General features: G+C 46.2%; 1 protein-coding gene across 1 annotated transcript in view; it reads left to right on the forward strand.

Moving 5' to 3' along the window:
• The window catches only part of sema5a (sema domain, seven thrombospondin repeats (type 1 and type 1-like), transmembrane domain (TM) and short cytoplasmic domain, (semaphorin) 5A), a 378,077-nt gene that overhangs the window by 243,906 nt on the left and 111,671 nt on the right, over positions 1-22,500 (forward strand). The window contains 2 exon segments of the mRNA XM_084325800.1: positions 10,324-10,505; positions 13,817-13,960. Coding sequence (XP_084181926.1) covers positions 10,324-10,505; positions 13,817-13,960 — 326 coding nt within the window.

The following is a 22,500-nucleotide window of genomic DNA, read 5'->3' on the forward strand; positions in this document are numbered from 1 at the left end:
AACACCTTCTACGCTCGGTTTGGTGTAGACAGTGGCGCTGCTGGCTCTCCGGCTAGTGACGTCACTGGCGCGCCGGCTGTTGTGGAGGGGGGGGGGCAACCGCGAGGGGGGGGGGGGACGCTCTCTCGTTGTCGGAACACAGTGTGAGAAGAGCATTTATGCAGGTGAACACCAGGAAGGCTGCTGGCCCAGATGGCATAACAGGACGTATACTCAAGACCTGTGCCAACCAGCTGGCCCCTGTGTTCACCGCCATATTTAATCAATCACTGGCGGAGTCAGTGGTCCCTGCCTGCTTCAAGAGGTCTACCATCATCCCTGTGCCGAAGAAACCCTCCCCAGCATGTCCAAATGACTACAGACCGGTGGCACTCACCTCTGTGGTCATGAAATGTTTCGAGAGGCTGGTCAAGGACCACATTTGTGCCTCCCTCCCCAGTGATATGGACCCTATGCAATTTGCATACAGGACAAACAGGTCCACCGACGACGCGGTCTCCCAGGTACTGCACAGCACCCTCTCGCACCTTGACCGTCAGAAGGGGGGCTATGTGAGACTGTTGTTCATTGACTACAGCTCAGCGTTCAACACCATAGTCCCCACCAGACTGGTGGACAAGCTGATCGAGCTAGGTCTGAGCTCCGCCCTGAGCGCCTGGGTACTGGACTTTCTGAGCGAAAGACCCCAGGCGGTCAGGGTGGGGGGTCAGACCTCCAACACCATCACCCTGAGCATCGGGTCCCCCCAGGGCTGTGTTCTGAGCCCCCTGCTGTACTCACTCTACACACACGACTGTGTGGCCAAGTTCAGCTCCAACTCCATAGTGAAGTTCGCAGATGACACGGTGGTGGTGGGGCTGATCTCGGACAACGACGAGAAGGCCTACCGGGAGGAGGTTGAGGTACTGGAACGCTGGTGCCAGGACAACAGTCTGCTCCTGAACATTGGCAAAACCAAGGAACTGATCGTGGATTATAGGAGAGGACAGCAGGAGACACACACACCACTGATGATAAACGGGGCTACCGTGGACAGGGTGAGCAGCTTCAAGTACCTGGGGGTCCACATCTCAGAGGACCTGACATGGTCAACACACATAGGCACAGTAGTAAAGAAGGCGAAACAGCGTCTCTACCACCTGAGACAGTTAAGGAAGTTCAGAGTATCGGGGAAGATACTCCAGTCCTTCTACTCAGGAGCTGTAGAGAGCATCCTGACCGGAAACATCACTGCCTGGTATGGAAACAGCACGGCACAGGACAAGAAGGCCCTACAGAAAGTGGTGCGCTCAGCCGAGCGTACCACGGGTATTGCACTACCCCCCCTGCAGGTTCTATACAACAAGAGGTGCAAATCCAGAGCCTGCAGGATAATGAAAGACCCTCACCACCCCAATAACAGCCTGTTTCAGCTGCTGAGGTCAGGCAGACGCCTGCAAATCCCAGCTACTAGGACAGAGCGGCTTAGGCTCAGCTTCTTCCCCCAGGCCATCAGAGCCATGAACAATGTACATTGAGTGCTCAGAACATTGAACTGTCCACACACAAGCACACATGAACACACACACGACACGCACACTGTGCACGCTCACACACGAGCAGCCACTTAACACTTTAACATGAGCGGGCACACACTCATGTCGCACACACGCACACTTATGGCCAAAGGAAAGGACACTTTAAATTAGAATAACAGGAACAGTGTATTGCACTACCAAAGCTAACTAGCATGTCACACATGCGCTGTAAATAACTATGTACAGATACCGAGATGTCACTCCATGTTACCTGCTACCTGTTACTGCACAATGTTGTTTCTTCTTTTGATTCTATTATATGTACCACTGTATTGCACATCGTTGCGGGCAAGACCACCCGCATTTCATTGTATACCTGTATGCCGTGACAATTAAAACTCTTGACTTGACTTGAGGGCATACAGTGAAATGCGGTTGGCCATGCCTGCTACGATTGTGCAAGAATAGAATAGTAAATAATAGTAAATAGTAAATTAAATAAGTAGAATAGACATGATAAAATAGACATGTTAATAAATCCTGAGATTTCTTAGATCAGCTTCTGCCCTTGTGTATTCGCAAATGAATAAAGGGCAGATGATTTACAGGGGTTTTTGTAGATGCAATTTGAAATATGAATATAGAATATCAGGCCTATAAATGACCTTATTATGGCCAAGTCTATCTATGGATCGGGCCAAATCTCATTTTTACCACTGGCAGAGTTCAATCTGGATTTAGTACCACGAGGCGCCCCTGACAGGGCAGCAAAGACCGTGAATGAAATTGAATATTTTTTTTATATCTACTTTTTCTCCCCCTTTTTTCTGTATTTTTCTCCCATCCCAATGTAGTTGTTATGCCAATTCCCTTCCTGGTCGTTGCGCGCATTTTACCCCCACTTGCCGGTCTAGGGAGGGCTGATAGATACTATCACATGTCTCCTCCGATACATGTGGAGTCAGCCAGCCGCTTCTTTTCACCTGACAGCGAGGATTCTCACTGGGGGAGCGTAACACGTGGGAGGATCACACTACTTCCCCCAGTTCCCTTCCTTTTAACGACCAGGATACATGCCCCACCGGTTTCCCACCCGCTAACACTGCCAATTGTGTTAGTATGGACGACCGACCAAGCCGGACGTACCGCTGACAGCTGGATTCGATACCAGTGTCTCTGCGGTGGTAGGCAGGCACTTAGTCCGCTGCACTACCCAGCCGCCAGTACAGTAACTTTTTTATAATGCAAAATGCTCCGCCATTTTTCATCCAATTGAGACACGTTTTTTTCCTAGATGTTCATAGAAAGGTAAAGAAACAAACTACGTTCTATTTTATGGCAATAATGTTCAGGTTTGTTCGACCCGTGAGACATAATCATGAAAAATAATGGCTCCAAGTTTGACAGGGGCTGGCGTGAGCTGGGGAGTGTCGTTTTATGAAATTTTAAAGGCCATTGAAAGCCCTGGGTCTCTTCTTTCAAAAGACTACACTCACTTTTGGCTGAGCCATTTCCTCGCATCAATATCCGCTGGTTTCTGACTCAATGCGCAACATTTTCTATAAACTCATGTATTCATATAACATTTAAAATCATTGGTAAACAAACGTAGTGCTGAAAATATACACTTTGCCTGCTGTTTTGATAGGGCTACACTCTTGGCTACATTTGAAAAAAAAAATTAACTACATTAATTAATACGGCCTGTATTGATCCAATTCCAATAATGATGTAGTATAAGGAGGTAGCTTACCAATAATGATGTAGTATAAGGAGGTAGCTTACAAATAATGATGTAGTATAAGGAGGTAGCTTACCAATAATGATGTAGTATAAGGAGGTAGCTTACCAATAATGATGTAGTATAAGGAGGTAGCTTACCAATAATGGTGTAGTATAAGGAGGTAGCTTACCAATAATGATGTAGTATAAGGAGGTAGCTTACCAATAATGATGTGGTATAAGGAGGTCTGGGTTTAACATGATTTGTGGAGCTCCCTCTGGTGTTGTGATCGTGGTATTCACTGACCTTTGGGAAGTATTTTGACATGTACATGGGTACCTTGGTCGTGTAGTGTATCTTGTAGACCAGGCCCATTGCAAGTTGCTGTACTCTGTCGTCTACTCTAAGCCATCCTAGGTTGGCAAAGTGGGCAGGGGTGAGGTGGGTTCTAGGAGTCAGGTCAAGCAGTAGTCTGACTAGTTTGTTTTGAGATGTTTGTAATTTGGTTTTTAGTGCCTTTGATGTGCTTTGGTACCATGAGGTGCAAGCATAGTCGTAGTACCCTTGAATGAGTGCTCCTGCCAGAGTCTTCAGGGTATTCTTGTTTACCAGAGAGGAGATAATTTGCATAAATTAGGAACAGTAGCGGTCCTAGTATGCTTCCTTGTGGAACACCACAGTTCACTGTGAGGGGGGGGGGGTAGGGTACCGTTTACCTCCACCATCTGTTCTCTCCCCCCTGATGTAGTATACGGAGGTAGCTTACCAATAATGATGTAGTATAAGGAGGTAGCTTACCAATAATGATGTAGTATAAGGAGGTAGTTTACCAATAATGATGTAGTATAAGGAGGTAGCTTACCAATAAGGACTTTAAAAATGAACAAATACCAGTATTTGTTGCGCCTCTCCGTCCGTTCCCAGCTTCCGACTTGTCTCTGTCCTATTTCTCCATCCCATGTGTCCCCGACACGGCAGCTAGGAATGGATGCGTTAGCCACCGAGGTGCATCAATGTTGGATGACGAGAGCCAGGCCCCTTGTTGTTGTTGCTGTTGTTGCTGTTGGTGTTGTTGTTGTTGTTGTTGTTGTTGTTGTTGTTGTTGTTGTTGTTGTTGTTGTTGTTGTTGTTATTGTTCCTTTATAGATACCATTGTGCTAGCCAGAGCAGCTCTGTGCATCAACAAGCATTATTTATTAGGTTTGGGAATATCCACATGAACAGACTCTCTAGTCTCCAGTGTCTTCATGACAATGTTCAGAAACCAGAAAAAAGTATGAAATAATAATAATAATAAATACATGAATAAATAAATAAATTCATAAATAAATAAATACAAATTAAATCAATGGCAGGGAACTTTTGTGGTACCAAAAAGCATGAAACAGTAATTTTTTTGGAAAAGGTTATATATAGTACCAAAAAGGTTCCCAATGCTGGCAGCTAAAGAACCACCTGTTGGTGTTGCGTAGAACCTTTTGTTTTCCGAGTGTAACTCTTTATTGGCGATGTGTTTTTTCTGTAGATTGCCAGGTACCACTGAGGGAACATGCTTTTACTTACTTAACCCCATATAACCAGGTCAAAGCCACTTAGAGGGAACATAAATTACCTTTCGCAAATAACATGTACTCTCGACAGAGAGTCTACTGTACACCACACAATAGACGGGGTATTGGATTGTTGTTGTGATTTCCTTCTTCTTCTTCTTCTTCTTCTTCTTCTTCTTCTTCTTCTTCTTCTTCTTCTTCTTCTTCTTCTTCTTCTTCTTCTTCTTCTTCTTCTTCTTCTTCTTCTTCTTCACCTTCTTCACCTTCTTCACCTTCTTCTTCCCTTCTTCTTCTTCTTCTTCTTCTTCTTCTTCTTCTTCACCTTCTTCTTCGTCCCTTCTTCTTCTTCTTCTTCTTCTTCTTCTTCTTCTTCTTCTTCTTCTTCTTCTTCTTCTTCTTCTTCTTCTTCTTCTTCTTCTTCTTCTTCTTCTTCTTTCTTCTTCTTCTTCTTCTTCTCCTTCTTTCAGATGATTCAGATTCAGATTATTTTATTGTCACAGCGTTTTTTTAATGTACACACATTCAGAAGAACGTGAGATGGTCCTCAACCGTACTAGATTTGTAGACAACAATATACAACGATCTATACAAACAATACAATGTGAACAACAGTGGATAATTATTAATTATTTCATAGTGTACATAGCAGCAGTGTGTGTGTGTGTAATAAGTGTGTCATGTGATCATTCAGAGTGTCCACCAGTGGTCTGTTTGTGGTGGAAGTAGCTGTTCAGTGTTCTCTTGGATGTGGACCTTCTCCTGCCGCATGCCACTTAATGTTTGGCTCTAATCTAAATAGTTTACACTTAACTGTTCAAAGTGAAGGTAGAAAAGAGGGGAAAACAGAGCCTGCTTTCCAGGAACATCTGCAACAAAACAACAACACCACCACTGAGCACTGGGCCCTGTTTCTCGTACCTGGTTCAACTAAGTCGATCAAGATGTCATTATCCAGATTCAGTTAACCCGATGTTTGAAGCCGGGATTTTCCTGTTCCTCGAAGGTGGATTCAGTCTCGTTAACTCGATTCAGACTTGAGACCCAGGCTAAGTGCGCGCGGCCGCTTCAGGTGAAAAGCCAGCACGTATCGATGGCAGAGATCCTGATTCTCTAACGGCATTGATTGATTAATTGATTTAAAACTTTATTGACAGATTGCAATACGGCTCAATCGCCTCGCCGACAAGTTAAATGCGTTATCTATAGGCTAATTTTAAGTCCCTCATTACCTCAATCAATCAGATTATATTTCTTTAAACTTGCCTGCTGGATTGAATAATCAAATGAGATCTTGCTAGCGAAAATAATTAGTTAAACTTATACAGAATTACGATACGGCTCTCTTACCCATTGATTGATGTATAGTCGATCTTTAACTTATCTCCACTGTGGTCTAACGGGTTGTTCTTTTGACTTTCACGCAGACGACCGGGGTTCGAAACCCTAGTCTTTTCCTTCTTTTTGCAATATAGGAATAATTCAATTTGGTGCACGTTGAGAGCTATATAAAGAATGACATCCTCAATGCATGTAGATTTATAATATTTTAACTTAAAACCAGGCTACTTTGGCGTATAATCATTAATATTATATTCAAAAAAATTATATTGGAAACACGGGGTTTCGAACACCGGACACTGGGTTGGCAGGCTTGAGCACTACCGCTGCGCCACTGTGCCAGATGGGATAAATTCATTGTTTATACATTAATGAACGAGAGACCCGTGTTTAGAATATTCTTTATTTTGAATGAAGTTTTATTTCTTTATCCTCATTCATTAATGTGACGTCAACGGCTCATTCAATTTCTCAAATCCGTCAAACAGCGCATCTCATCAGACATCTTAATCCCAGTTACAATTAAAATAACCACGTCATAATGTGTACATCGCACCGAGCGAGCGCCACGGTATATATAACGTGCATTATTTAGGACAAAGTGAATTTAGTATCAGCATTTTGGGTCTATTTTACATTTCAAAAGCCCCCTCTGGAAGAATGGAGCACAAAAACGTAATTCAGAATGGTATAATGCAGATCGTAGACTGTGGGAATAATTTCAGGAAACGGGCTGTCACTTTTTTGCGGGGGCGTGGCGATGGTTCAGGCTAACTTGAACTTAAACTCTGCTTTCGACCAGGCTCAAACTTTTGGATCTGTTGTCATGGTGATTTGGAAAATACAGGTACAGGGAATCGGAAAGTCCGGCTTAAGTCAGACTTATCCGAAAGTTATCCGGCTAACTCAGTTATCCAGGTACGGGGAACGGGGCCCTGGTGGATGAACAGACATAATGTGTGACTCCCTATAGATGGTTTCAACTTGACAACATGAAACTTTTATTTGCTGTTGCAATATTTGCCAATACACTAACTGACAGGAAATACACTCGGGTCCAAACTGTTCCCTAGCAAAACAAAATAGAAAATCTAAGCAGAAGTTCAGCTCCAAGTTAGCAAACCTACAGAACAGTGGAAAAACAGTGCCGTTTGGGCGGCTGGGTGGCGCACCGGTCTAAGCGCTCGTCACCAACGCAAGAGACACCGGTATCGAATCCGGCTCTCAGCGTTGCCTCTGGCTTGGCCGGCCGTCATACTGGCTCAATTGGCAGAGTCAGCGGGAGGGAAGCCGATGGGGTGGTATTCTGGTCGTTGTAAACAGTGACTCCTACAGGTCGGTCAGGGCGCCTGCACAGCAAAGAAGGGATATGATGAAGGTAGTGTGACCTCCCACGCGTTACACTTCACCAATGTGAGTCCGCGCTGGCAGGTGAAAAGAGGTTGCTGGCTGTCTCCTACAGTATGTGACGGAGGAAGCATCTGATAAACTTCAGGACTCCCTAGACCGACCAGTGGGGGGCACATGCAAGCAACGGCCAGGAAGGGGAGGGGGGAATTGGCATAACGACTAAAATTGGGATGGGAGAAAATCTGAGAAAAACAGGAGGAGAAAAAGTGGATAAAAAAAAGATAAAAACAGTGCCGTTTGAGGTTGCAACACCTGCAAACATTAAAGTGTAACACTCGTACCATGCCAGTAAGGTTAAATGACTTTCAAGCTCTCATTCCAGCAACACAATGGCTCCAGGCTCTCTGCTCCGGAATGATCTGTCCAGGAGGATGTTTGTTATTGTTAGATAGATGTCAAGCGGAGAGTCGTCCTGCGGGCACATTATTCACACCCTATTTAACCGCACACGGTCTGAAGGAGGCTAACTTCACCTGAATTCAGTATATAGAAGAACTTTGGATCAAATGGACAGCTTGTCCGTTGTTTAAAAGACCGGAGCTGGAAGCCCGTCAAGGCTATAGCGCTGTGACACGTCGTCTGGGTGTGTAGGCAGAGGCAGGAGATACGCTTTAGCAACGTATTCACAAGTCCCATCTGGCACAGCGGGGCTCGGCTCTGGATGGAAATAAGCAAAAGAGAGGCAGTTTGTTTTCTGTGGGTTTTGGGTGGAAGGCACAGAGGAACTGAACTCACGGTGTGTTTTCGCCTCGGGTCTGATCTCGGCTCAGCGTGGAACCTCCTACTCTTCCTGTGTTTTTTTTGTCGGGGGCGACATAACGAAAGAAGGGATCCTGGTGTAGTCGTCCCTGGTGACCCTCTGCGTGCCTAAAATAAATGTCCTTTGGAACGCGTATAATCATTTCAACAGCATCCGTGAAATGAGAAATTATTTCCCCTATGATGCACATGAAACCAGGTTGCTTTTCATTCACCTTCAAATTCGATCCATCTTGCCCCCCCCCCGACGCAATATCACACGTTTCCTGTGTCCCTCCGTCCTGTTCTATCATTTCATTAGCTGAAATGATGCTGTTCTTCATCTCCTTCCAGGTGAGAGAGAAGGACGTTAAATAGCGTCGGCGGGACGTCGTCCGCCTGTTTCTGGCTCTCCAGGCGTTCCGCTGTTGCCACGCGGCCTTGTTCAGATAAAGACGGGGTACAATTACCAATAAGAGAGCCGGGGCGGACATGATGATTCATTCACTCTCTCTCTCTCTCTCTCTCTCTCTCTCTCTCTCTCTCTCTCTCTCTCTCTCTCTCTCTCTCTCTCTCTCTCTCTCTCTCTCTCTCTCTCTCTATCTGCCTCTCTCTCTCTCGCTTGCTCCTCTTGTTGTGAAAAAATGTCTTTGCATTTTGCAAATTATCCCGAAATGTAGCTGCCCCCGTGCCTCGTCACACCTGCGGTTTAGGATCTTGCGCGTCCAATTCTCATATTTTTTTTCAAATTGAGGTCATATGCCGATTCGATTGCAATTCATCACTCGAAGTAATATCGAAGCGTTTCTCTGTTTTATTCTCCTCGGATACTGATTAAATACGTCTCTCCGTCTGCCGGGGCTTTTATTCCTCTCATCCATTCCCCACGCCTTCATTCGCAGCGTTCGTTCTCGTCCTATGTGTGAAGTATTCTGTTTTTTAATATCCCCTCGTACATCACGTCAATTTCGATATGTCCCCTCTTGTGTTTTACGACGTGTGCCATGTCTCCTGCACTACCTCAATTTGGATGCGTTGTGTGTGATGTGATCCTTTCCCTTTCCGATCCATTCAGGTATTGAGATTTTAACTCCCAAAGCCGGGAAGCCGCGCTATTCGCGGTCCTCGTTCCACAATGGTGGAACGAACTTCCCACAATGGTGGAACAAACTTCCCACCAGTCAGGACAGCTGAAACCACCACAGTCAGGAAAGCCGAAACCACCACAGTTAGGACAGCCGAAACCACCACAATCAGGACAGCCGAAACCACCACAGTTAGGACAGCCGAAACCACCACAGTTAGGACAGCTGAAACCACCACAGTCAGGACAGCTTAAACCATCACAGTCAGGACGGCTGAAACCACCACAGTCAGGACAACTGAAACCACCACAGTCAGGACAGCTGAAACCACCACAGTCAGGACAACTGAAATCACCACAGTTAGGACAGCAGAAACCACCACAGTTAGGACAGTAAAACCACCACAGTCAGGACAGCAGAAACCACCACAGTCAGGACAGTAAAACCACCACAGTCAGGACAGCAGAAACCACCACAGTCAGGACAGCTGAAACCACCACAGTTACAGTAGGACAGCAGAAACCACCACAGTCAGGACAGCTTAAACCACCACAGTTAGGACAACCGAAACACAACCAATCTTTCACCGTAGACTAAAAACACACTTCTTCAATCAATATAAAAATAAAAATTTAAAAATACCTTCTTACTGTCTTCTACTATCATGCACTCTTCCTACTATACTAATATGTCTCTACTACTATGCACTCTACTCTACTATGTTTGATGAACATTGTTACTCTGAAAGAGTTGTAGGCCTACCCTTTCTGCTAACTTGACGTACAGAACTTGTAAGTTGCTTTGGATAAATTAGCGTTATTATTTAGCGTTCAGCTAAAAAAAAAAAACATTTTAAGTAAAGCATCAAGGTGCATCTTTGTTGAAGGCTGATTGTTCCAAGAATTGGTTCTGCAGAGATTTTGGAAAACCAGTCACTGAATGTTTTCTGTGTCGTCCGACAGGTCCGTAACGTCACGGTGGACGGGGGTTTCGGAGCCTGGTCGGGCTGGGGGGGCTGTACCCATAACGACGGAGGCAGTGCGGGGACCTGCTTGTGTCGGACGAGAGCCTGCGATCACCCCGCCCCCCGCTGTGGGGGACAGCAGTGCTACGGGGTCAGCGTGGAGGTCGCCAACTGCTCCAGGTGTTTATAATATTTACTGTCTTTACTTTTATCTATTCATGTCTTCATCCATCCTGCATGTTATTATTAATCTGTCTGTCTGCCATCAACAATCAATCCATCCATGCATCCATCCATCCATCCATCCATCCATCCATCCATCCATCCATCCATCCATCCATCCATCCATCCATCCATCCATCCATCCATCCATCCATCCATCCATCCATCCACCCATCCAGCACTGTATCTGCAAGTGTATATCTACAGGAGGTAGAGCAATCGTCTGGTAATCTGAAGGTTCCTGGTTAGATTCTGGCTAGAAGTGTCCTTGAGCAAGACACTCAACCCCTAATTGCTCCCGACGAGCTGGTTGCCACCTTGCATGGCTGCCGTCGCCATCCGTGTGTGAACCGGTGAATGTGAGGCATTGTAAAGGGATTTGGGGAGCCGGAAGACTCGTTAATATGTGCTATATAAATGCAGTCCATTTACAACTGATCCTACCTACAATCTGTCTGCATATATACTGTTCTTCTAAGGCATTTAAGAACACCTTCTAATTCCCAGTAACAGCCCGGGGGAGTAATTGCAGGGCTTGTGGTCTATTGTTCTGTTATGTGCGTAGCAGTACAATAATTGCTGCAATGATTGTGCCTGGCGAAAGGCCCATAGCAGTCTAGACATTAGTTGAATTAATTGACTAATTAGCACACATTATTTTACATTAGCCCTGAGCATTTTCCTCGTCATAGCTTACTTTTTGGGGCATAAATCATAGAATTATATAGAAGAAAAGTACCCAAAATTACCTCCTGGTCAAGTGTTCAACAAAAGAACAACATCCGAGGATGTATGGTAGCACTCAGCAACTCTGAGAACAAGGGCAAGAACAGTGTCTCAGTTTCACCTATTTATTTTTGTGAAAATGGTGGAATGAACTTCCCACCACAGTCACGATAGCTGAAACCTTTTTGGACTAAAAACACACTTCTTCAATCAATATCTGAAAAAGAAGAAAAAGTACCTTCTTAGAAGTAATCTACCTTCCTGGGAAGGCGCGTCCAACTTATCCACTATGAAATTGAACACTCTATGCATCTCTCTCTCTCTCTCTCTCTCTCTCTCTCTCTCTCTCTCTCTCTCTCTCTCTCTCTCTCTCTCTCTCTCTCTCTCTCTCTCTCTCTCTCTCGAACCGGTGACCTTCTGGTGTGACCTTGTGGTGCACAGCGCTGTCGGCTTCAATTAATTCCATTCCACCCAATCAGGAAGTGGGTTTCCTTTCAGATTCAAAATAGTCAACGGCGTGAGAACGGTTGTCCTTTTTCAAACTTCTGACAAATAAAACGAGAATGAATGTTCTGTTGTGAAAAAATATGTATTTGTTTAATCGATTGAATTGTCAGGACAGTAAAAAACACACCTCTTCAAACAATATCTGAAATGAAAAAATATATATAACCGTCATACTGCCTTTTTACTATTATGTACCTTACTACTATGCTACTATTACTTGTACTACTACTACCTATTATGCTAATATGACTATACTACTATGCTCTCAGAGTGTAACACTCAAGTTTGACACTATTTGACGAACAATACCACTGACCCTTAGCTGTCAGAGTTGTACCCTTCCTGCTGACCTGTTGTTCACAATCTGTAAGTGGCTTTGGATAAAAGCGTTCAGCTAAATGACTAAATGTAAATTGCAAGTGAATTGATCCCAAACCCTGGTCCACAGTGAGGGGTATTTTGCTGTGCACGTCGACACAGAGCATGTGGGGTTTACAGTAATGCTACGTTCAGACGGAGGCGATTAAAAGACAATTTAAAGATGATAAATTGTACAGTATTGGGAAGTTATTGGTGATGATAATAAACCTATTCCTGCAAAGTCAGTAGGGTTGGGCACCAAACTCTGTACTTTTAATGGTACCAACCAAATTACATCGGTACTACCGAGTACCGTTTCATGCTAGATCAATCGGTACCAAATTTCGATACTTTTACATGTTTAGTATAAGAGTGTAATATTACTAGACAAGAGGGAGCCTTTTCCACAAATATATATATTACTGTCCCGTCTCTTGGGTCTTTGGAAAGACCAGACGAGGTCAGAGGAGTTTGATCATATTTACTGAGGATGATTTAAACATATAAGAAGTAATAAATGATCATACGATACATTTTTTGTAGTGTGTTACAACAATAAATAACAAAATGTTCTAAATAAATAACGATGTTGAAATTGAGAAGTTTGGACTTGTGTTTTACAACTGAAATTAATTGTTTTGTTATTACAGAGTTAACCGGAAAAAGATACCGTTCAAATGTGAATGGTACCCAACCCTAATAGTCCGAAATAGCTCTTGTTTTGTTGTACGAAGCGAACGAGGAAACTAATTCTGACGGGCTCGACTTCCGCTGTGAAGTTCTGTGTCAGACGACGGGAAAAGCGGGAATATTTCTGCCTCTGCCATCAACGTTGATCTGCCAGATTTCGCCGTCATCTAGAAATAATGATATCCGGCTCGCCGGTTTCCCTGCCGTCTCATGCAAATGAGGCTTGAAAGGAGAGAGGATCACCTCTCATTACAGTCTCCTCCCACATTCCCCCCGTTCTGATGTCTGTGTTTCAAACCATGGGGCTGACAGCTCCCCTCTCTGACCTCATCACACTGACGCCTCTCTGTGTGTGTGTGTGTGTGTGTGTGTGTGTGTGTGTGTGTGTGTGTGTGTGTGTGTGTGTGTGTGTGTGTGTGTGTGTGTGTGTGTGTGTGTGTGTGTGTGTGTGTGTGTGTGTGTGTGTATGTGTGTGTGTGTGTGTCGTGCGTGCGTGCATGCGTGCGTGTGTGTGTGTGGACTTCCTGGTCCCCCGCTCTGATCAGTAATGTGTGCGTGTGTGTGTGTCCCACGCTGATCAGTAATGTGTGTGTGTGTGTGGACTTCCTGGTCCCCCGCTCTGATCAGTAATGTGTGCATGTGTGTGTGTCCCATGCTGATCAGTAATGTGTGTGTGTGTGTGTGTGGACTTCCTGGTCCCCCGCTCTGATCAGTAATGTGTGCGTGTGTGTGTGTGTCCCACGCTGATCAGTAATGTGTGCATGTGTGTGTGTCCCATGCTGATCAGTAATGTGTGTGTGTGTGTGTGTGTCGTGCGTGCGTGCATGCGTGCGTGTGTGCATGTGTGCGTGTGTGTGGACTTCCTGGTCCCCCGCTCTGATCAGTAATGTGTGCGTGTGTGTGTGTCCCATGCTGATCAGTAATGTGTGCATGTGTGTGTGTCCCATGCTGATCAGTAATGTGTGTGTGTGTGTGTGTTTCCATAGAAACGGAGCCTGGACCCCCTGGACCTCCTGGTCCCCCTGCAGCACCAGCTGTGGGATCGGCTTCCAGGTGCGACAGCGGTCCTGCAGCAACCCAACCCCACGGCACGGAGGACGGGTCTGTGTGGGTCAGAACAGAGAGGAGAGGTAGGGCTCTCACACACACATGCACACACACACATGCACACACACACACACACACACACACACACACACACACACACACACACACATGCACATGCACACCTACACGCACACGCACATATACACACATATACAAAGACATACACACATGCACACATGCACACAGACACAGAAATGCACGCACACGCACGTATACACACACACAGAGACAGACAGACAGACATATACTGTACACAGTACATACATACACACACACAGATACGCACACACACACACACACACACACACACACACACACACACACACACATGCACACACAGACAGACAGACATATACACAGTACATGCGTGTCCTTTCAGTACAGATACATATGGAACAATCTAGATGTTTGTGTTTTTCTAAGCAACCTTCAAGGCCGCAGTGAGAAATGTTTTGCAAGAGACTAGAAGAAGAGAGACATGAGAGGCAGCGCATGTAGTGAAGGTCAACACAGCCCGCATGCACACACACACACACACACACACACACACACACACACACACACACACGCACACGCACACGAAACACACACGCACACACGCACACACACACACACACACACACACACACACACACACACACACACACACACACACACACACACACACACACACACACACACACACACACACACACACACACACACGCACATGCGCGTCCTTTCAGATTTTCTCTGTAACATCAGCCCAGGCGCCAGAGCCGGTGGGGTAAAAAGAACACACATAGTCTACGACTTTCAAAAGGACTTTTTATACAATATACTGTCAAAGTCGAGTCAAAGTGAACTGTACTGTCCCTGCTGGGGACAACCATGTGGACGGGTCTGAATAGTTAGACTGACGGGTGTCAGCCGCTCAACACGTTTGATTGGACGTCGTTGTTTTAGATCCCGCCCCATACTGGATGTATCGTCTTGTAACTCGAGACTGGAAGCACGCAATAGGTCGACTGTGGTGACGATCGAATGGCGGAAAATTCTGCTTTCCATCACTGTATTGGTTGATCGGCAAAAACACAGCCTGGAGCCGGCAGACGAGAGCAAACTGCCGCGGCGCGCGAGAGATTGCGAAACGGGTTGTATACGACCCGCTGAACGTTAACAGGTTAAAACATTGGTGATTTTTTTGCACCCTATTACATATGTTTCTAAAGATGAGTGTCTCCAATACCTTCCTTTTTGATGACTTTATTATGGTTCTTATCTGAGCCGCGCCGGTCCTTTTTCATTTATTTATTTCAAACCATGCAACCTATACAATACAAGACAACCACACAGTACAATACATGTACAATAATAACCACCACAAAACAATACAATAGACATCAGTAACAAAAGACACCACTTAATGGTTGGAGGATGGTTTCCATTCCCCGGTCCTTGAACTCTTTCATGGAAATGTGTCTTTGTCTTCACCATGGTTGCAATCAACAAGACAACACAGTACAAACGCCACACAGGCACAAAAGACATTGGCCCAAAACAGCCCTATACTTAGACAAAAGAGAAACAACAACAACAACACAAACACAGACAGCGCTTCAGGTACCTAACCAGTACCATGGTTAAAATGAGAAGCTAAAGGCGGTTAGGTGGCAGAGCGGAGATTGCGTTCGTCACCAACCCCGGAGCTGTGAGCTGGATTCGCCTGTTCGAATCCAGCTCACAGCTCCGGGGTTGTCACCAGCTTGGCTGGCCGTCTGCACTAATACAATTGGCTGTATTAGAGGGTGGGAGAAGCTGGCGGGGTGGGTCCGGGTCGTTGTAAACAGCGACTCCTACAGTTCGGTCGGGGCGCCTGCTAAGCGCGGATAGGACTTGAGGGGGATAGTGTGATCCTCCCACACGCTACACCCTCTCGATGAGAATCCGCGCTGCCAGGTGAAAAGAAGCGGTGATTGGCTGGACGTGTGTCGGAGGAAGCACGTGGTAGCCTCCACTCTCCCAGATGATCTGACTGTGGGGGGTAAGTGCGCAGCGACCAGGAAGGGACTGGGAATTGGCATACGACTAACATTGGGATGGGAGAAAATCGGAGGAAAATGGAGGGGGAAAAAGATCAAAAAAAAAAAAAAAAAAAATGAGAAGCTAAGAATTCATCAGAGCAACGGCATGTGGGATGAAAGACCTTCCTGGTGGAAGCTTGTCAAACTCACCATGAAGAGGATGCAAAGGATCAGGCAATCATTATTTGCTGAGCCTTGTCCCTATTCCCAAGTACGCTGGCTCTTGTTATGGAAAATATTAAAGGACAAAAGATGAGCCGTTGTATAAATCATTCTGAGGCGAGTTATTAAAAAATAGAAAGCATAGTTTAATTATTTCTCTGTGGCCACAGCAGAAAGTTCAGTTTACAATCAGAGACACATGTTCACACACAAGCGTCTGACCAGCAAAGTGACAAAGAGGTCTGGGCAGAACGTACATTATACACACTTGCAAGACGTAACATTATACATCACATATGATGATGAATAGTAAATAAAAATGGTTCCCAGTTACGGGAAGTAATAACACAACCTTGCTTTGGCTGGCTGGGAAGATAACCTTGGTACTTTGGAGTCTCTTAAAGAGACACACACACATTATACTAGCTGGTCATATTGAACCAGTCAAGATGTACAAAGATAAAATGATATCTCAACACAGATCTATAATGACATGATAATATTTCTTACGACACTCTCTAGGTGTGAGATTCAAGCTATTGTTAGGACAAACAAAGGGATTCCTCCACAGTGCTAATGGTCCACATGGTCCAGACCATGTACTGGTACTGGTACTGGTACTGGTACTGGTACTGACTCGAACATCTCCATGGTGTGTTGAAACCACATGGCAGTAGACAGCTCTATCTATTTGATCTTCCGCTGACACATCCCATCACTTTATTCTCTTTTCTTTCTCCTGTATTTTACCTCTCTATTTCTCTCTCTCTCTCTCTCTCTCTCTCTCTCTCTCTCTCTCTCTCTCTCTCTCTCTCTCTATCTCTCTCTCTCTCTCACTCTTTCTGACTCTCTCTTTTGCTCTCTCTCTTTCTGGCTATATCTCTCTCTCAATTCAATTAAATTCAAATCTCTATCTCTCTCCCTCTCCCTCTCTCTCTCTCTCCTACTTCACACGTTCCATGTCTTTGTGTCTATGGAGATGATCAGCACCTCAGATAGAGGCAGTGAATATGACAGCAGAACAAGAATAGAGTGTCGTCTTTCACTTAAATCACAGAAATAAAGAAGTGACAAGCGCTACTGTACTAGGAAATTAGCTCTGACTAAAGATTGTTTCTCTGTCTCTATCTGTGTATCTCTCTCTCTGTGTCTCTCTCTTCTCTTTTTCTGTCTCTCTCTCCTCTCTATCTGTCTCTCTCCCCTCTCTCTCTCTCTCTCTCTCTCTCTCTCTCTCTCTCTCTCTCTCTCTCTCTCTCTCTCTCTCTCTCTCTCTATCTCTCTCTATCTCTCTATCTATCTCTCTATCTCTCTCTCTCTCTCTTTCTCTCACTGATGTGTCTCTCTCTCTGTCACTCTCTTGATGTCTCTCTCTTTGTCTTTCTATCTTTCACTCTCTGCTGTATCTCTCTGTGCGTGTCTATCTATCTGTGTGTCTCTCTCTGTGTCTCTCTCTGTCTCTCTCTCTCTTACTGTCTCTCTCCTCTCTCTCTCTCTGTCTCTCCCTCTCTATCTCTCTCTCTCTGTCTCTATTTCTGTCTCTCTCTCTCTCTCTCTCTCTCTGAGGGCAGAGAGGGCAGGGGAAGGGCAGAAAGAGACAGAGAGAGGGCAGACAGAGAGACAGAGAGCGAGAGAGAATTAATGGATGAATTAGGCTGTGTCAGTCTCAGCGTGCCTGTTAAATAAATGTGATGATGTGATGATGATGGTGTGTGTGTGTGTGTGTGTGTGTGTGTGTGTGTGTGTGTGTGTGTGTGCGTGTGTGTGTGTGTGTGTGTTGTGTGCACATACACACGAGCGAGTGCCCCCATAGGTGTGTGTGTGTGTGTTGTGTGCACATACACACGAGCGAGTGCCCCCATAGGTGCGTGTGTGTGTGTGTGTGTGTGTTGTGTGCCCCCATAGGTGTGTGTGTGTGTGTGTGTGTGTGTCAGGTCTAGCCCATGCTGTATAGAGTCAGAGGGCCATCGTCAGTGCTGTGATATTACAGGACGATAAGCCAGAGTGGACGGTCGAGGCTAACGGCGTCAGAAAACCTCCCCTCCATCTGTTGTTCAGAGCCACAAGTGACGTCTGCCAGCTTTAAAAACCGATCGGCCCTCGATCAAAGTGCGGGGACCGAGGGCTCTCCCTTTAATGTCTCAAAAGAGCCCCTCTCTCCTCTCTTCTGCGAGGCGCGGGGCCTGCCGTCTCGCAGGGGCCCACCTGCTGGTGAGGGGCCACTGCGCACTTTGTTCTGGCTCTTTGCAGCAGCACTGACGCCAGATGGTATCGGATAGAACTGTGGAAAGGCCTGCGGTTCAGGTTCTCACTCTCATACAGTCACACACACACACACACACACACACACACACACACACACACACACACACACCACACACCACACACACACACCACACAACACACAACACACAACACACAACACACAACACACACACACACACACACACACACACACACACACACACACACACACACACACACACACACACACACACACACACACACACACACCACCGCCACCACCCATGTAATGAGTACCAAGGCCAGCCAGTCTGCAGTCTTACCTCTCTTCTTCACACACTGTCCTGTTTGATGTCTTTGGGCAGAGAGGTTTTCCTTACCATCAGTTTGGCCCCGCTCGCTTGCCGTAGGTGCAGCTTCTAAAGCAAAAAAACAAGTGCTGTGAAGTGAACCCGGCTTGCCTGGCGCTGCTCCGGGGGAAAATGTGTTTGGTAAGTGCTCGTGTTTATGTGCCTTCTGTTAGCGCTCCCAGTAGCATCCCGCCACGGCCCACTCTCTGCCGGCTCAGCCCACAGCACGAATAATTAGCAGCGCTGCACTGAGAGCTCGCCCGGTGTTTTCAACAGAGACAAAGTACCGGAGAAATTTTGTTTAATGAGAAGGCTGATCTAACCTGGACCAGAAGTCTGAGATAAATAGGGTTTAACTTTTCTCTGCACCACACAAGGAGTCCACTGTGTGTGTGTGTGTGTGTGTGTGTGTGTGTGTGTGTGTGTGTGTGTGTGTGTGTGTGTGTGTGTGTGTGTGTGTGTGTGTGTGTGTGTGTGTGTGTGTGTGTGTGTGTGTGTGTGTGTGTGTGTGTGTGTGTGTGTGTGTGTGTGTGTGTGTGTGTGTGTGTGTGTGTGTGTGTGTGTGTGTGTGTGTGTGTTTTAACATGAAAGCTGCTACTGCAAGATGATAAAGATGAGTTCAGATGCCGATAAGCTGTCGTTTGACCAAGACGAGAGGTGAAGCGCCTCTTTACACAACAACGCGGCTGCTTCCACCTCCCTCGCCTTGAACCACAAGAATTTATCTAATTCAGAGTCTGAATTAACGACTGCTGAACCTAATGTGATGAGATGCCTCCATGACACATCGAAATGGGTGCTTTGATGAACACGAAACAGCTGCGAAGAACGGTAAACGTGGATTTATATAGCAGCTTTTTATCGAAAGCGCTTTACAATTTGTTCCTGACATTCACCCATTCACTCACCCATTCACACCGACGGCGGAGGCGACCATGCAAGGTGCCAACCTGCTCCTCGGGAGCAGTTAGGGGGTTAAGTGTCTTGCTCAAGGACACTTCGACATGCTTCCCTGGAGGAGCGGGAAGCGAACCGGGAACCTCCGGATTACCAGACGACCACTCTACCCCCTGAGCCACTGTCGACAGGCAAACTAAGAAAGTACGCACGGTGGTGCACATAAGCGGTAGCGTGATTGGATCCCTTAGATTACGGGGAACGCTAACTGATTCTGATTGGTCCGCTGAGACAGGGGGGGGGGGGGGGGGGGTCGGGGGCCGACTCTGATTGGATAAAAAAGAATAACGCCTCGTCTCTCAAGGCGGAATTTGACGTCGGAGCATTTTCCGCCCGACAACTCGCGATTCCCTCAAAACAGAGCAATGCACCAAAAGACACAACAAAAAGGGTAATAAAGGGCTTTTTATAGAAAGCATAAAAGGTATCAAATAAACTGTACGGCTCAAATAAGACTCTCAATAGCACCCCGTAACCGGGTAATGAGGACTGAGTAATTAAGCGCTGGGGCCGCGGCGGTAATGCTGTCTCGTAAACAGACGTAATTAAACATGATGGATGCGACCTTGTGGCTTTTTCATTGGCGTGCGTCGTTAAATTATATGAAATACATACGTGTGCTCATTAAGGTTTGAGATGGACGTTTTCACGGGTGTCCTTTTCATGCACGTTTAGACTTGAATTACTTATCCGCCGGCACATATGGCGCCTGCCTTTTCTTTTTTCTTTTTTTACCTCGTCGGGTACAATTCAATCAATAATCCCGCTTTTCACAACGTGCCGTTTCACTTCGCTTGACGGACACATTAAAGGGAGGAACTTCAGAGTTCAGTCCCCTGTACAGATCTGGCTTGTCAGACTGCCTCGCCTTGAGGTTTGAACTCTTTGTAGCTATTTTGGTTCGGTGGCTAAAAATGCCTTTGCCGTCTTCAGTGGCCCCCGCATGTAATTTTAGCTCACTGCCTGTAGTCCAAGGAACCGGTGATTTACTGCAGACCACTCAGAGGACAGACGGACTTCAGTTGTCACTGCCGTGTTAGCCCACCGGCGCTACGCTGCCGCTTTATGTGAAGGGGCCGGTTATTTGCGTTCTTTTTTTTAATAAGAAATAACCATTCAGTACATTTATATCTATGTGTTAATTTGTTACATTTAGTTTCACTAAGTTAGGAAAGTAATGTCTTAAGTCAAGCCTGATGTTGCCTTGCACAAAAGAATGATCCCAGTCTCTTCCACACAGTGACAGTGAGGCATAGTTTATTAATTGAATGAATGAAGTTTCTTTTCTGTCTTTGTTTACAACAAATCAAAAACACACTTTTGATCCTTTACAATTCTTAAAAACTAAATATATTTTAATATATAAAAAAATAAACTTGGATACATTTTCTTTTTAACTTTTTTGGAGGGCTGGTGGAGGCTAGCTGCTGCAGGGCTGGTGGAGGCTAGCTGCTGCAGGGCTGGTGGAGGCTAGCTGCTGCAGGGCTGGTGGAGGCTAGCTGCTGCAGGGCTGGTGGAGGCTAGCTGCTGCAGGGCTGGTGGAGGTTAGCTGCTGCAGGGCTGGTGGAGGCTAGCTGCTGCAGGGCTGGTGGAGGCTAGCTGCTGCAGGGCTGGTGGAGGCTAGCTGCTGCAGGGCTGGTAGAGGCTAGCTGCTGCAGGGCTGGTGGAGGCTAGCTGCTGCAGGGCTGGTGGAGGTTAGCTGCTGCAGGGCTGGTGGAGGCTAGCTGTTGCAGGTCTGGTGGAGGCTAGCTGCTGCAGGGCTGGTAGAGGCTAGCTGTTGCAGGGCTGGTGGAGGCTAGCTGCTGCAGGGCTGGTGGAGGCTAGCTGTTGCAGGGCTGGTGGAGGCTAGCTGCTGCAGGGCTGGTGGAGGCTAGCTGCTGCAGGGCTGGTGGAGGCTAGCTGCTGCAGGGCTGGTGGAGGCTAGCTGCTGCAGGGCTGGTGGAGGCTAGCTGCTGCAGGGCTGGTGGAGGCTAGCTGCTGCAGGGCTGGTGGAGGCTAGCTGCTGCAGGGCTGGTGGAGGCTAGCTGCTGCAGGGCTGGTGGAGGCTACAGCTTGTAGGGCAGATGGAGTAAGCCTCAGCTCACAGAGCAGATTGAAAATGCCTCAGTGTGCAGATGGAGCCCACAACACCAAAACAGATTAAATAATCCACAAGCCACAGGAAGTTTCTTAAAAAAAATGATTTGCTGCTGCACTCCCAGGCTAAAAGTGAGCCCCGCTGCAGCAAGAGCTAGAGCTCTGAGTAGGCTCAGCTTGTATAGCAGTTCCCCAGAAGCAAAATAAATACACCAAACAAAAGAGTACAAAAAGTGTTAAAAACTAATAAAAAGACAAGTTACAAACTTGACATGAGCAAACACCAAACAGAGACAATATAAGTGCTGCCATCTTGGATTCTAAAATGGGGAGGAGTATTCACTACCACACTACAGAAGGTTAACCTTGCCTTAACTATATTAACCAACAATTTCAGACACCCCTACAGGACCGTACCATCTCGACCTCACAGACGTGCCTCTTAAAGGTACATCAGAAAGCAGGAAATGAAGCGTTTGACTTTCAAGATTTAAAGTGTCCCCCCAATGATGAAACCAAAACTACGCCTTTGGGTGGAATGATCACCAAATCAAACATTCAACAACATTTTAAACTGTATCATTATTTAGATGAAGCACCTCTATTGACTGGCATTGTCACCAACACACTCATTCATTCACTCACTCACACTGTGTCCCACAGGCATCACAACGACAATCACCACGTACAACAACGCACACAGGGCAAATGTCA

The sequence above is a fragment of the Notolepis coatsorum genome (genome assembly GCF_963971535.1).
Source record: "Notolepis coatsorum genome assembly, chromosome: 12".
Lineage (NCBI taxonomy): Eukaryota > Metazoa > Chordata > Actinopteri > Aulopiformes > Paralepididae > Notolepis > Notolepis coatsorum.